Source organism: Oncorhynchus keta, chromosome 26, assembly GCF_023373465.1.
Source record: "Oncorhynchus keta strain PuntledgeMale-10-30-2019 chromosome 26, Oket_V2, whole genome shotgun sequence".
Classification (NCBI taxonomy): Eukaryota; Metazoa; Chordata; class Actinopteri; order Salmoniformes; family Salmonidae; genus Oncorhynchus; species Oncorhynchus keta.
The window spans coordinates 34,596,062-34,613,033 of NC_068446.1; the positions used below are offsets into that span (position 1 = coordinate 34,596,062).

General features: G+C 41.0%; 1 protein-coding gene across 4 annotated transcripts in view; it reads left to right on the forward strand.

Annotated features, from left to right (window-relative positions):
* Positions 1-16,972, forward strand: part of LOC118358778 (receptor-type tyrosine-protein phosphatase zeta-like) — an 86,667-nt gene that overhangs the window by 14,207 nt on the left and 55,488 nt on the right. For all 4 annotated transcript variants that reach the window (XM_052480597.1, XM_052480598.1, XM_052480599.1 and 1 more), the window contains exon 2: positions 10,262-10,342. In XM_052480597.1, the coding sequence (XP_052336557.1) occupies positions 10,262-10,342 (81 nt within the window). The remainder of the gene's footprint in view (positions 1-10,261; positions 10,343-16,972) is intronic.

Consider the following 16,972-nt stretch of genomic DNA (forward strand, 5'->3'; position numbering starts at 1 on the left):
TATCACCCCAGCGTTTAATTTGCCATACTGTAATAATTTTGCCACTATGGCCTATTTATTGCCTTGCCCCCCTTATCCTACCTCATTTGCACACACTGTATATAGACTTTCTCTATTGTATTATTGACTGTATGTTTGTTTATTCCATGTGTAACTCTGTTGTATGTGTCGCACTGCTTTGCTTTATCTTGGCCCGGTTGCAGTTGTAAATGAGAACTTGTTCTCCACTGGCCTACCTGGTGAAATAAAGGTTCAATAAAATAAAAAAAATAGATTGGAAATCAATGCAAGGAAATCAAAAGATAGCAGTGACTGCTGTACAGAACTCATCCAAAGTGCTTTGACTTCTCAAACGCGGTAGAAAGCTTACACAATATGAAGCCCCGCCAACTTAAGTTAGTTACTTAGATAAACTTAGCCGTTGCGTTAACTTGCTAGTTAACGCAGAATTCTAGATTTTTCACACAGGAAAAATATATAAAATGCATAAAATCTCTTGCTGCGTTTTGATTACGCCGATCTAAGATGCTTTTTGTCATTTCTGCTCTGCATCAGACTAAGTTGTTGCTTCAGTTGCTGTTCACAAACAGGCATTCTATCAGCAGATGGCTACTTTTTCTCTGGTACTTTTCTCAGTGTAACCGTTGCACTTCTCTTGTCATCTAGTGAAAATGAACCGACTGTATTGCACTAATGTCTTTTCTGTGAGGGAAAATTATAGTTGCACGTCCCTGATCAGTCTATTGAAGCGAAAAAACACTTGACTTTCAATAAACAGTTGGACCTGCTTCCTCTTTCTCCCATTGTGCTATTTACAAACAAACACATGACCGGCTCAACTGATCTGTGGAACTACTATCTTCATAATGTAAAAGGATGTGATGGGAAATAAGCAGATCACGTTGTTCATCTCCTAACGTATTACACAAGTTGACTGCAGGTATTTACTTAAAAAGTAGCTACAAATATTACAATTTATTGAAGAAAGTAAAAAAAAAATGTTTCAACGATATTGAAAAACTATCCTGTGGCTATTTCCAAATACCCCGGTATACGGTATATATGGCATGCTGGCCACGCCTAGTGTGAATACTTTCCCAGTTGGCACAGGGTACCATATGGAAACCGTATGGAGGCCGTAGTTAGTGAAGGAGCAATTGACCAAATACACTGTCATGTAGCCATAAATAAAATGTTCAATGCTTTCAAATGGCTCTTGGTCCTTAAATCACACCCTGTACATAATCCTTTATGGTATTTTTAAAATAAATATATAAATAAGTCTTCTGAGATTGTTATTATGGAACTCTCCCCTTTTTGATCCCTATAAATCTCTCTCTTTTCCTCTAAACAAGCTGGGCTAAGTGGAACCCCCTTGTTTAAAACATCCACTATCCCACTCTAAATGTTTAGAGACGTTTGGCCAGGAAGTAATGACAAAGTGAAAAAATAGACAATTTCTCCCCTGAAGAAAGACTGTCTGAATGACGCAACATGATCATTGTTTTCTTCACGGAGAGAGTGTGATAGAGACAGAGATGATAGAGAGACGGAGATACAGACAAAGTGCTAGACTATAGTTTCTCTGTAGTGCATAATGATACATCCTCACCAAGACCGGCAGTGTGAGGAAACGGGCTTAATCTGTGACCATAGCAATGTGTGGGAGACCAGGTAAAGTCACTGTGGCCGGTGGCCATAAAGAGGTCCACTTGTTTTCTAGGGAGTTGGGCCTCATGTTTTCTGCACGCTGATTTACTCTGACCAGATGACCACAAGACCAAGAACTCTGAATATGGCTGGCTACTGTACCAGGCCTCCCTCACACTACTGCAGTTATGTTGAGCAGGGGAACGTTAGGATGACTCATTAGAAAGGTTGTATAAACAAACATCCCTGCACTGTGTGTTTGGCCCGAGTCCAGAGGGGATAATGATGGAGACCTTAAACGTCTGGAGTCATTATGCATCCTCCATCAGACAGGCTCTCTGGATGGGTCATTATGTATAGGCAGGAAGGAGCATACGCATCAACACACACACGTTATTTATTTCCCTCATCTGTTATTTATCACATGCACACATACTCCTCATTGCATGCACACACAGACACACACAAACACACACACTCAGGCTTATCACCCCAGTACAGAGGACCTGGTGGTGGAGAATTCAGGCCAGAGAGATCATAATGCAATTAAAAGTGTGACCACACACTTACACTTCTTCTTATTTCATACTCCTCCCCTCAGGCACACACTGTGCCATGTCCTCTTGCCACCCAGCCATCGACAGGCACTCTCCAGAGCCACTTAAAACGAGGCACAATGACAGGCTGCCAGTCCCAGCAGGATGCCAGGCACACAGCCTGTGCCCACACAGTCCCACAATGCCAATTGACCCATCTCATGGTGACATGAACCAGTACTCTATAGACTGTGGAATCAGTGTAGAATCATCCATAGTCTGGACATGAGCCAGCACTGGACATGCATGAATACACCAGGAGAAATTCAGTTCAATAGCGGAGGTGCATAACAGAGTTGGTTAGTCCGGCCCTTACCAGGGCCCCAGTTGGTTAGTCCGGCCCTTACCAGGGCCCCAGTTGGTTAGTCCGGCCCTTACCAGGGCCCCAGTTGGTTAGTCCGGCCCTTACCAGGGCCCCAGTTGGTAAGCCCGGCCCTGTGTGAGTACAGTTCTCATTCGGTCCCTCAGGATCTCGTGTAGCACAGTGTTTGGCCAATCTATTACGTCTCATGGATGATGCAGGAGTGCTGTTGCCGCCTCCGCTGTTGAGTGTGACCCAATGCTTTTGAGGAAACGTGATGGAGGAATTAGGTAGAACTAGTACTAGCGTTCCGAAACTAGTACTAGCGTTCCGAAAGCACACTAATGCTCCAGCTGTGTTGCATTACAGATCTCATACCAGCTGCTGCACACGTGTGTGTGTGTGTGTGTGTGTGTGTGTGTGTGTGTGTGTGTGTGTGTGTGTATGCAGCAGCTGACAGAGATGGTCGCCCCGCTTCGCGTTCTTCTTTTTTTAAATGTATATATTTCTTACGTTGTTACCCTAGGAAATAAGTCTTATTACATGCAGCCGGGAAGAACTATTGGATATAAGAGCAACGTCAACTTACCAACATTACGACCAGGAATACAACTTTCCCGAAGTGGATCCTCTGTTTGGACCACCACCCAGGACAATGGATCGGATCCCAGTAGGATACCCAAAACAACAGCGCCACAGACGGAGCGGTCTTCTGGTCAGACTCACCGCTCCCGAGCATACTACTCGCCAATGTCCAGTCTCTTGACAACAAGGTAGATGAAATTCGAGCAAGGGTTGCCTTCCAGAGAGACATCAGAGACTGTAACATTCTCTGTTTCACAGAAACATGGCTCACTCGGAATGTGTTATCAGAGTCGGTACAGTCACCCGGTTTCTTCACGCACCGCTCCGACAGAAACAAACATCTTTCTGGTAAGAAGCAGAAGGGGGTGTATGCCTTGTGATTAACGAGTCGTGGTGTGATCATAACATCATACAGGAACTCAATACCTTTTGTTCATCTGACCTAGACTTCCTTACAATCAAATGCCGACCGCCTTATCTACCAAGAATTCTCTTAAATTATAATCACAGCCGTGTATATCCCCCCCAACCAGACACCTCGACCGCCCTGAAAGAACTTCATTGAACTTTATGTAAACTGTAAACCACATATCCTGAGGATGCATTTATTGTAGCTGGGGATTTTAACAAAGCTAATCTGAAAATAAGGCGCCCTATATTTTATCTGCATATCGAATGCGCAACCCGGGCTGGCAATGTTCTGGATCATTGCTACTCTAACTAACTTCCGCGACCCATACAAAGCCCTCCTTTTGGCAAATCTAACCACGGCTCCATTTTGTTGCCCCCAGCCTATAGACAGAAACTAAAACAGGAAAGGCCTGTTCTCAGGTCTGTTCAATGCAGGTCCGACCAATCGGATTCCACGCTTCAAGATTCCTTCGATCACGTGGACTCGGATATGTTCTGAATAGCCTCAAATATAAACATTGATGTATACGCTGATTCGGTGAGCGAGCTTATTAGCAAGTGCATCGGTGATGTTATACCCATCGGTGATGGCAGCATTTGGGCAAAACTGAAAGTGCAAACCTCTGCATTTAATCATGGCAAGGCGACTGGAAACATGACCGAATACAAGCAGTGTAGCTATTCCCACCGCAAGGCAATCAAACAAGCTAAGAGTCAGTATAGAGACAATGTAGAGTCGCAATTCAATGGCTCAGACACGAGACGTATGTGGCAGGGCCTACAGTCAATCACGGATTACAAAATGAAAACCAGCCCCGTCGCGGACCCCCGACGTCTTGCTCCCAGACAAATTAAACAACTTCTTTGCTTGCTTTGAGGACAATACAGTGCCACTGACATGACCCGCTACCAAAACCTGCGGGCTCTCCTTCACCACGGCCAATGTGAGTAAGACATTTAAACGTGTTAACTCTCGCAAGGCTGCCGGCCCAGACGGCATCCCTAGCCATGTCCTCAGAACATGCGCAGACCAGCAGGCTGGTCTGTCAGGAGGACTGGGACAAAATTCACCCAATTTATTGTGGGAAGCTTGTGGAAGGCTACCTGAAACGTTTGACCCAAGTTAATAAATTTAAAGGCAAATACTAATTTAGTGTATGTAAACTTCTGACCCACTGGGAATGTGACGAAAGAAATAAAAGCTGAAATTAATCATTCTCTCTTCTATTATTCTGACATTTCACATTTTTTAAAGTGGTGATCCTAACTGACCTAAGGTGGAATTTTTACTAGGATTATATGTCAGGAATTGTGAAAAACTGAGTTTAAATGTATTTGGCTGGTGTATGTAAACTTCTGAATTCAACTGTACATCAAACCAAATTTTATTGGTCACATACAGATGATTAGCAGATGTTAACGCGAGTGTAGCGAAATGCTTGTGCTTCTAGTTCCGACCGTGCAGTAATATCTACAGTACACTATCCAAAGACCATCTATCATTCTTTCCCACCCAAACAAAATTATGCATTGTAGAACTGGCTAGTTTTTATGTCGGTGCTAATCCCTGCTGAATGATAGGCTGCCATTGTGTGCTGGGTGGCATTGCTCCATTACCCTTCTGTCTCGACGCAACTTGGGAACTAGAACTAGATATGGCATTAGCTATTGTTGCCAATGAAAAGACTGGCACAGGTTCTGTGTGATCGCAGGGTGTGCGAGGGGGTGTAGTGGTTGAAGCCGGTTGTCTGTTCAGACCTGTGACCACTTTGACCACTTCCTTTGCCTGTCTGTTGTTTTGTAATGGAAGACAGACACATTTATGCTGATACTTCTTTACATCAAACAGCATATTCTGCTCTAATTCTCTGTTACCTATGGAGAGGAACCAAACATTTAGTGGTTCAAGGGGTACCCATTGCCAGGGGCTGCCTAACCTTCCAGGAAGTGGGCAACACTACCCCCCACCCCTGGCGTAGGGGGGTGGGTCACTCAACCATTCTGGCTCTGGTAGAATTCTGTGACCCTGCCCTGTGAGCGAGCCAGTGTCTCCCAGGGTCTGGTTAATCCTGTTATTCACCATGCCTCACAGAGCCACAGCCCTGTTAAAACGTAGGCTCCATGTACACAAAATATATACACAAGGCTGGCTGGCCACTCTCTGCTGAATCAACACACTGATGTGTTTGTAGTCTTTCTCTGTGTCTCTGTCTGTCTCTCTCCATATCTCTCTCTTTCTCTGTGTCTCTGTCTGTCTCTCTCCGTATCTCTCTTTTCTCTGTTTCTCTCTCTCCTTTGTTAGATTACTTGTTAGATATCACTGCATAGTCAGAACTAGAAGCACAAGCATTTCCCTACACTCGCATTAACATCTACTAACCATGTGATTTGATTTCGTAAGTCTTATCAAAGTCTTTTTTTTGGGGGTGAGGGGGACTATTCAGTCCCTCTCTGGAATTCAATGGATGCAGAATTCCCATCCTTAATGTTGAACATGAATCAAGATTCAGTCATTACTGCAAGGAAATTATAACAGAAAAAGGTGTGAAAAAAACTATATTGTATCACCAGAGTAGCGCAGAATGAGTCTGTCTATCCCATTGTTACTGATCGTTGGACCTCCTCATCATTCACCTTGACTGTCTGTGTGTGTTGTAATAATAATTTGGTGGGTGCTTATAGTTGTGCATTATATTATGCATGTGTGACTTGGAAACTTGTTTTTTTGCATATCCCAACTCCCCTGAGACATCCTCTGCGAGTGGGGTCACGGCCAGGGTCAGCCATTATGAACGGTGACCCTGGAGCAATTATGGTGATGTGCCTTGCTAAAGGGCATATTAACAGATTTTTCACCTTGTCTGCTCAGAGATTTGAGCTATTGCCCTTTCAGTTACTGACCCAACGCTCTAACTGCTAGGCTACCTACCTGTCTGGGAGTGTAGCTCTCATTTACTGACCCAACGCTCTAACTGCTAGGCTACCTACCTGTCTGGGAGTGTAGCTCTCAGTTACTGACCCAACGCTCTAACTGCTAGGCTACCTCCCTCTTCGGAGATTGTAGTTCTCAGTTACTGACCCAACGCTCTAACTGCTAGGCTACCTCCCTCTTCGGAGATTGTAGTTCTCAGTTACTGACCCAACGCTCTAACTGCTAGGCTACCTACCTGTCTGGGAGTGTAGCTCTCAGTTACTGACCCAACACTCTAACTGCTAGGCTACCTCCCTCTTCGGAGATTGTAGTTCTCAGTTACTGACCCAATGCTCTAACCACTAGGATACCTGCCTGTCTGGGAGTGTAGCTCTCAGTTACTTGGCACGGACCTCTTGTGATAGCTAGCTACAGTACCAGTCAAAAGTTTGGACATACCTACTATACACGCATTATGAAGGAATGAAATTCCACAAATGAACTTTTAACAAGGCACACCTGTTAATTGAAATGCATTTCAGGTGACAACCTCATGAAACTGGTTGAATGCCAAGAGTGTGCAAAGCTGTCATCACAGCAAAGGGTGGCTACTTCGAAGAATCTCAAATATAACATATATTTTGATTTGTTTTACACTTTCTTTACTACATGATTCCATATGTGTTATCCCATAGTTTTGATGTCTTCACTGTTATTCTACAATGTAGGAAATAAAGAAAAACCTGTAGATGAGATGTAGCACTGTACAAGTCATTTAAAATAGATGTACACTATCAAATCTCCTTTTTTACATCGTTGAGTATTTTCTCACAATGCATTTTTGAAAGATACTCAATGTTTGTCGAGCCAATTGTAGTTTTCATGCATAGATGGAGGCGTTGGGCCACAATGAGTTAATCACCCAACGTTGTCAGTGTAAGAAAGCTTACATGTTCCCTTTCAGTCACAGATGCACCAGTGATCCTTAAAAAGGAAAGGTAATGCCATTCGTCATGGTCAAGGACAATCACCAGACAAAGCAAGTGTAAGACGAGCCAGACTGTAATCCTCTGTTGAAAGGAAATAGGGAGATGAATGGTGCCCTTGACCTCACACACACACGCGCGCAAACACACCGCCAAGTGTACAACACACACAAACACACATATGTAGTCAAGCAGACTTGCACACACACACGCACACATTGTGTAATAGAACCGCACTTATTGAACGAACTGGTGCTGGAAGTGGACAGGTGTTTCATGTCAAAGCAATTGTTTACACACTCTATAGTCCATTTCCCCCTGAAGAGATGGTCCATAATTTAGCAGCTTCCTTTCTCTTTTATTCAGAGTGAGAGAGAGAGAGAGAGAGGAGAGAGAGAGAGAGAGAGAGAGAGAGATGGAGAGAGAGATGGAGAGAGGGAGTTCAGTAGTTGTAGGACTAGATGGACATAGTAAGATCTACAACTACTGAGCTCCCTATGTCCAACCGGGGGGTACAGTGTCATTAATTGGCTGATTTGCGTCACAATAGTGGAAAACATAATTGCTGGCTAGCAATTCCTTTCTGTATAGTCTGTGTCAGAAGGTGAGCGAGACAGGGACACTGGGGATGTATCTCAATGGTCATAACATGCATCCTGCCCTTGTACCCTTTCCCTCATCCGCACTGAACTGAAAGAATAAGACAGGTAAACAAATAGGACAGGTAAAAGAATAGGACATGTTGCCTCCCGAGTGGCGGCTTGGCAAGGTTGTGTTTCGGGGGACGCCCGGCTCTCAAACCTTCGCCTCTCCTGAGTCCATACAGGAGTTTCAGAGATGAGAGAAGACTGTAACTACCAACTGGAGAGGAAAAGGGAGAAAAAAAGAAATAAAGAACAGGACATGTAAAATAATATGAAAAGTTGAAAGAATAGGACATGCAAAAGCCAAATACCTTCGACTCTCATATCTCTCAGATCAGGGAGAGGAGAGGAAGATGGGAAGCCATGGTAGCCATATCCCTGTGTTGGAAAGAAAACACTTTGGTTTAAGGTGCTCTACGACCCTTGGCTGACCACGGTGTTAAACAGGCATGGACAACTGAGGTCCAGCAATGTGAGGAAGACTACCAGATAGAGCTGAAAATGAAGAGTATGAGAAAAGGAAAGAGAGCTATTTATTACTTTATTCTGTTTTCCTAAGTAATATTATTTTATGCAAGACTATAACCGTTTGCACCTTCTGGATGATATCCTCAATGATCACTTTTTAAATCAAGAGTTACTGTATGGTACTTTGGGAATATTATGAGTGAATGAGACCTTTGCTTGGTCATAAACCACACATTTCTGCCCTGCGAGAGGGACAGACTGTTTCTGGTACTCGGAGACATTTAATCCTGGATTAGATTGACAATTTATCCCAGGCAAACATAAAAATAGTCAAACACAGAATGGCCTCTTCTTTATCTTCATCCAACCAGAGTCAGATCAGGCCAAGACTTTCATGGTTTAAGACCCTTTTAAGACTATTGCGCTGACCCCAACCGTACTGTTTTTTTACATAGACGTTTCGAGTACTGAGTGCATTTTTAAAGGTACACTTTGGGATTTTGTCAATAAGGCCCTATATCTACTTCCCCAGAGTCAGATGCTAGCAGGTACCCATATATTTTCAGTCATTGTGCTAATGCTAGTTAGCATTGGCTCACTATAGTACCTCTAACTTTCTTCATACTGGACACAGAGACATAAACATGGTATCAACGAGTCCATCTGATTCTGGGGGAAAATTGCGAAGTATCACTAAGTGAATTTGTTTGTCATAGAGGAAAACAAGTTTATTTTATCCACTAGATGACAATATTTTTACAATGCTGAAGCATGGAGGAATGTTGTTTTTAAGGTTGATTATGGTTGCAAAAGGTGAAGCAGGTAATCCACCCTCTCTTCTAGTCAGTTGTCCTGGTTTTATTCAGCAACATTCACAGTGATGTTCCAGAACATTTGGTGCTGTTTCAGTCACTTCCTTGCGTTTTGGAAACATTTGGAGTTATTAACGCTGCAGGTGTATTTGGTTTCCCTTTGCTTTAGTGAGCAGTTGCTTTGTGCTAGCTATGCTAATGAGGCATTTTGGTTCTGGCAGACAGTAACTCTTCCATAATGACCTGGCAGTGTGGCCCTGAGAGCTCTGGCTCCAATTCATTACCCAGACAGGACTAGTAGGGCATCATAATGATACACTATCACCCCCTCATCATTCTATAGCACTAGTTCAAATGACAGTGAAAAGCAGGGATTATTGACTATGTGTGGTTTTTAGAGACAAGTAAACAAACACACATGGATGTAATCCACAGACGTCCCCCAGAGTGCATTATGTTAAGTCTGTGTCCTGTAGATCTGAGACTTACTCATTATTCCCGAATTGGAGGACATTTCTTCAGAAGGAAAACATAACTGACCGTTTTTATTGTACAAGCTCAGAGAGCGTTTCTTTTGCTGATATTTTCTCAATGTTGCACTACCCATAATGGCCTATTTGCAATATTATAATGTGTAATAACAAATTGTTTTTCCAATGATCTTTTGGAATGAGTGTATATCATGAGTTTGATCCCTCAAAGGGATATAGATGTCTTTTCAATTCTCAAATAAAACCAGACCAGCTCAGGAGGATTGAGAGGATGTGTGAATGTATGATAATGTGTGAATGTATGATTCCATGATAATGGTAATGGCTGATTTGAATGAAATCACATTTTTGGTCATAGAGGCCTTAAACAGAGCTGTTTTTGAGAAAGAGTTGATTTCTGTTGCAGTGGAACCTGTGCAAGGATACGGACACCGGGCCCAGGCTGCCCAGCGCAAATTCGCTGATGACATCGACTGGTCCTATGCGGGTGAGTGTGGAGTGGACCACGAGTTTGGTTTAATTTTCAATGTCTCTCAATGGGAAGCCTTAGAATAAATACAAGATTTAGAGCAAATGTATCTGTTGTCTCTCTATGTTTCATAATTTTCCTTCAATTCGCAAGAGGCTGACTCTATCTCTAAACCGAGTGAGCTCAACTGTGAATGGTCCTGGCTAGGGCTTGTTATGGTGACCATATTACCGCCACACCGGCGGTCACGAGTCATGACCGCAGTCAAATTCCTTGTGATCATTTAGTCACAGTAACTAGGCTTCTCTGAGCTCTGAAGCTGCTGATGGTCATTAGTAGCCTACCAAACTTGCTATTCTGGCTGGTACTGAGCACTCTATTGTCACTTGTCGTTGGTAATTTCCTGTATTACTAAATTAGGAGAGTTTACAAACCACACACATGTCAGTTATATTTAAACTTCATCTTTAATCATATGAGCTTCACCATAGCCCTTTGACTCTCAGATCAATTCAGTGTCTATAAATGAATTCTGAGAGTGCTTACAAAAGAATTCTAGTATCTTTTATAGCCAAGATACACAACTCTCAACAGATAGCATTAGCTATTCATTATCATTCAGTTTGGTCTCTAAAACAAGATTCTAATCTCGTTCCTGGTACTTCATAGTACCAAAACATTACCTCGTTATCTGGAATGCTCTTTAACCTTTATTGGCCAAAGACATCGTAAATCTCCTCTGTCAGTGCTGTCTCATAGAGGCCCATCCTTAGTGGAACACACACACACACAATATTCAACAGATTCTATTCTGTCGAATAAAACAATCATTCTAATGCAATAGAAAGATTGGAAAATAATCGTACAAGCACTATAACATAATCTTGCAATTTTCCACGACATCTTCCCATCGCATGTGTCATCACATTGCCCTCTTTGGGTAAAGCAACCCCATCCCCCTCTCCCTGCCTCCCTCTTTCCTCTTTCAACTAGGCTGCTGTGGTCAGAGAGAGGTCGTAAATTCCTGCCACAGTATAGAGATCCGAACAAGAACTCAAGGTCCGAACAAATTTCATGTTCCGTAGAAAGTATAAAAGATCGGTGAAGAATCCAGCTACGAACTGGTCCATTTGTTACAACTTGGGGAAGCTCATGGGAGACGGTGTGGCCACATTACCATAACGCTGTTTATATAATAGCCTCAGATATGAGGTTTTACATCTAATTGTTGTATAAGATGAATGAGTGAGTATGAAACTGTTTGTAAAATTGTGTAATATGATTTTGGACTGTTTAATGAAGGAAAATCCAATTACCTTTTTGATTTGAACTAAATCAGAGGACTGCCCCTGAGTCCAGTTAGTCAAGCATCCTGGGACAGCCCCTTTTCTGCAATTCTGAATAAAACCCAACTTTTAGAAATTATCACCAGACCATTGCTGAATCTTTTAACCATACCACGTGGTTAAACTCTTAGACTATCGATACCGACAGAATAAGAACAAGTCTTTGATATTAATTACTAGTCTGCAGCTAGGAATTCGGTATCATTGAACGCGAAGAACGACAACTGCCGAAACTACAAAACCATGAAAGAATGTCGCTCTGAACTATCCCCTCTAACCAAGACAGAGAGAGAGACGGACAAAACTCTCCAACAGAAACAAATAATAAAGTAAGTAAATAATTATTTAATCAGAAGACTATGGATCAGATATGAAAATATCTGAAAGGTTATATTAGGAAATTATAACCTTGTAATCTGAATATTTTCCTTGGTGCCCCGACTTCCTAGTTAATTACAGTTACATGATTAGTCAATTTGATCGCGTAATACTAATTACAGAGTATCCTTGATAAAAACGAAGTCTTCATTTAATGATAGTAAAGACACGACAAATGGTTTAACAGATTGTCTTCATATGTGAATGTATGTTAAATTCTGACCTCTCCCCTCTCTGGGCCCCAAGTGACCTTTCCCTAGAGAAGAAAAGAAAATGCAACTGACGACAGTATAGTCCAAAAAGAGTATCTCACATAAGCATATTATGAAAGTAAATAAAACATCTTATTCATCTATGTTACCTAACTAATTCTGATTCAGCTACGCCACACTCTAATCACTCTGTAGTTGAATGTAATCGAAAATCTAATTGAATACTTCATGAGAGCCAGTGGTGTAAAGTACTTAAGTAAAAATACTTGAACGTACTACTTAAGTACTTTTTGGGGGGTATCTTCATTACTTTACTATTTATATTTTTGACAACTTTTACTTCACTACATTCCTAAAGAAAATCATTTACTTTTTACTCCATACATTTTCCCTTACACACAAAAGTACTCATTACATTTTGAATGCTTAGCAGGACAGGAAAATAGTCCAATTCACATAGATATCAAGAAAATATCCCTACCTCCTCTGATCACAAATGCTTTGTTTGTAAATTATGTTTGAGGGTTTGTGTGCCCCGGCTATCTGTAAATGAACAAAAACAAGGAAATTGTGCCGTCTGGTATTTTATGATTTATACTTTTACTTTTGATACTTAAGTATATTTAAAACCAAGTTCTTTCACTTTTACTCAAGTAATATTTTACTGGGTGACTTTTACTTGAGTCGTTTTCTATTAAGGTATCTTTACATTTACTCAAGTATGACAATTGGGTACTTTTTCCACCACTGATGAGAGCGCTTCAGCGGTCCCGTTCTGTGAGCTTGTGTGGTCTACCACTTTACGTCTGAGCCGTTGCTGCTCCTAGACGTTTCAACTTCACTTACAGTTGACCGGGGCAGCTCTAGCAGGGCATAAATGTTACGAACTGACTTGTTGAAAAGGTGGCATCCTATGACGGTGCCACATTGAAAGTCACTGAGTTCTTCAGTATGGACCAGTCTACTGACAATGTTTGTCTATGGAGATTGCATGGCTGTGTTCTCGAATCCACCCATTTGAAGGGGTGTCCACACATACTAAAAGTATCTGAGGGAGCCATGTGAGTGAGCGGTGCTTCGGAGCACTGCAAATGGCAACCAGGAGAAGGGAATTATTATATTCAGCCCAAGGGCACAACGGCCACATTAGCCCCAAAAGGCATAGATTTTTGGGGGGACATTATGGCCACTCAAGGGGGATGCCACCGGGAGATTCGAGAAATCCTGTGCTTGTATATCAAGTGCTTGTCAAATTGTGAATGAGAGACTGATGAAGTGTGCAGCCTGCGCAAGAAACAAAGCAGAGCTCATGCCTTTTCATGCATCTTTTTTCAAATCATCATTAGAGTTGCATCATGCAGCCTTAGAATGTATTAAAAATCAAAACATAAGAAAAAGGAGGCAAAACATATAGGCCAACATTTTTATCACAACTAAAGTTACATTAACTCTAAATGAAGCACATAGGAGTACCTGTTTCTTTGTTAATCGCTCAACACAGAATAGCTGCATGTGCTCACTCCCTAAGAGATCGTTTGGAGAAATTATTATTTATATTTTATTCAGCTATGTGCAATTGTTTTTTTCATACCATAAAATAATATAATGCTACAGAATTTTAAGAAAATCTTGTCTGCTAAATTAACTAGTGCAGCCCACAGCCATATGGCATAGTGAGATCAGGGCCTAACAACTCAGATTATGCTATTCTGTTCTTCTGAAATAGACTACATTTTCTTCATATAATGTTTCTTTAGACCTGTCTAAAATAAATAATGGCTTTATTGTGATGGTGTAGGCTATAATAAATTGATTTTTTTTATGTAGATGTTACAAAGATCTGCATCAGTAGTTTGTACGCTATACAGTTGAAGTCGGAAGTTTACATACACCTTCGCCAAATAATATTTAAACTCAGTTTTTCACAATTCCTGACATTTAATCCTAGTAAAATTACCTGTCTTAGGTCAGTTAGGATCACGACTTTATTTTAAGAATGTTAAATGTCAGAATAATAGATTAATTTCAGCTTTTATTTATTTTTGTCACATTCCCAGTGGGTCAGAAGTTTACACACACTCAATTAGTATTTGGTAGCATTGCATTTAAATTGTTTAACTTGGGTCAAATGTTTCGGCTAGCCTTCCACAAGCTTCCCACAATAAGTTGGTTGAATTTTGGCCCATTCCTCCTGACATGGCTGGTGTAACGGAGTCCGGTTTATAGGCCTCCTTGCTCACTCTCCAGCAGGTATATCTCACTGGTCATCCCCAAAGCCAACACCTCCTTTGGCCGTCTTTCCTTCCAGTTCTTTGCTGCCAGTGACTGGAACGAATTTCAAAATCGCTGAAGCTAGAGACTTACATTTTTCCTCACTAACTTTAAACATCAGCTATCTGAGCAGCTGAGCGATCGCTGCAGCTGTACATAGTCCATCTGTAAATAGCCCACTCAATCTACCTACCTCATCCCCATATTGTTTTTCTTTACTTTGCTGCTCTTTTGCACACCAGTATCACTACTTACACACCATCATCTGATCATCTATCACTCCAGTGTTAATCTGCTAAATTGTAATTACTTTGCTACTATGGCAAATGTATTGCCTTACCACCTCATGCCATTTGCACACACTGTATATAGGCTTTCTTTTTTTTCTATTGTGTTATTGACTGTACGCTTGTATATTCCATGTGTAACTCTGTTGTTTCTTTCACACTGTTTTGCTTTATCTTGGCCAGGTCACAGTTGTAAATGAGAAATTGTTCTCAACTAGCTTACCTGGTTAACTTCTTAAGGTATAGTGGGCAGCATTTTCACTTTTGGATAAATAGCGTGCCCAATTTAAACTTCCTGCTACTCATGCCAAGAATATAAGACGTGCATATTATTAGTATATTTGGATAGAACACAATCTGAAGTTTCTAAAACTGTTTGAATCATGTCTGAGTATAGCAGAACTTATGTAGCAGGCAAAACCCAGAGGACTAACCGTTCAGATTTTTTGTTTTGAGGTCTCTGTCTGTTCACTGAGGTCTCATTGGCAAACAATATTCCTTAGAAACTTGTTTTCAGTTCCTACCGCTTCCACTGGATGTCACCAGTCTTTGGAATTTGGTTGAGGTTATTCATTTGTGCAATGAAGAAGTAGGGCCAACTAGGAACTGTGTAACACTGTTGAGAGTTGCGCAAGACTTGAAAAGTAGCTTGGTTTGTTGTGTTCCTGTATTGAACACAGACCAGTCTTCAATTTGATCGATTATTAACGTTTAAAAATACCTAAAGTTGTATTACAAAAGTAGTTTGAAATATTTTGGCAAAATTTATAGGCAACATTTGAAATATTTTGTAGAGATGTTGCGCATTTTGGAAGCTGTTTTTTTCCTGGATCAAACGCGGCAAATAAATTGAAATTTTGTATATATATGGACAGAATTAATCGAACAAAAGGACCAATTGTGATGTTTATGGGACATATTGGAGTGCCAATAAAAGAAGCTTGTCAAAGGAAAGGCATGTTTTATATTTTATTTCTGCGTTTTGTGTAGCGCCTGCAGGGTTGAAATATGCTACCCTCTTTGTTTACTGTTGTGCTATCATCAGACAATAGCTTCTTATGCTTTCGCCGAAAAGCCTTTTTGAAATCTGACATGTTGGCTGGATTCACAATGTGTGTAGCTTTAATTGAGTATCTTACATGTGTGATTTAATGAGTTAGATTTTTATATAATTTTATTTGAATTTGTCACGCTACATTTTCCCTGGTTTTTGGCCAAGTGGGACGCAAGCATCCCCTATACCATAAGAAGTTAAATAAAGTTGAAATAAATCAAACAAAAAATAATTAAGACTAATAGTTGCTTGTGGCTGTTTTGCATGTGTGTGAGTAATAAAATAACAGATAACCACGGAGAGAGTGAAATAATGTAACATTACTCTAGAAATCTGTCATGAATTGTAACGTTTTTGCAGAGGATATTTTTGTCCAACTAAGATGTTTAGTGCAGTATTTCTACATTTTAAAATGTGCATGTAAACATCTCTTGTTGAATGACACACTTTATTGAAGAATCCCTACTGTTACCCAATCACGAGGAAGGGGCATAGAATTTGTCTCAACTTCAGCTTGCCTCCATAAAAAAGGAGATCTTATACGTTTTGTTTAATGAGATAATATCAGTCAGTTAACATTACTTTTATGAGTTATGAAGCATTTATGCACTTTATGTGCTTATTTCGATTACATAAATGCTTAAATTCACAAAAAAATGACATAGAACAAAACGTAGAAGATCTCCAAAGCCTGTGTTTATCACAGGTCGATTTTCAGCATTTATCCAATATGAATTCCCCCATAGTCTTTGGCCAACAAGCCAAGGCAGAGTTAGCCTCCGTGTGCTTTCTATGCAAGTCATAGTGTCACGATCGTTGTTAGAATAAATGGACCAAGGTGCAGCGTGTATAGAGTTCCACATGTTTAATTATAGAAACTCACCGAAACAATACAGAAACAAACGAAAGGTGAAGTAATGGAGTGCTCACAGGCAGTGGGAAAAGGCTGCCTAAATATGATCCCCAATCAGAGACAACGATAGACAGCTGCCTCTGATTGGGAACCATACCAGGCCAACATATAAATGAAAAAACTAGTCACAACCGGACCTAACCAAAATAGAGAATAAAAAGAATCTCTAAGGTCAGCGTGTGACATA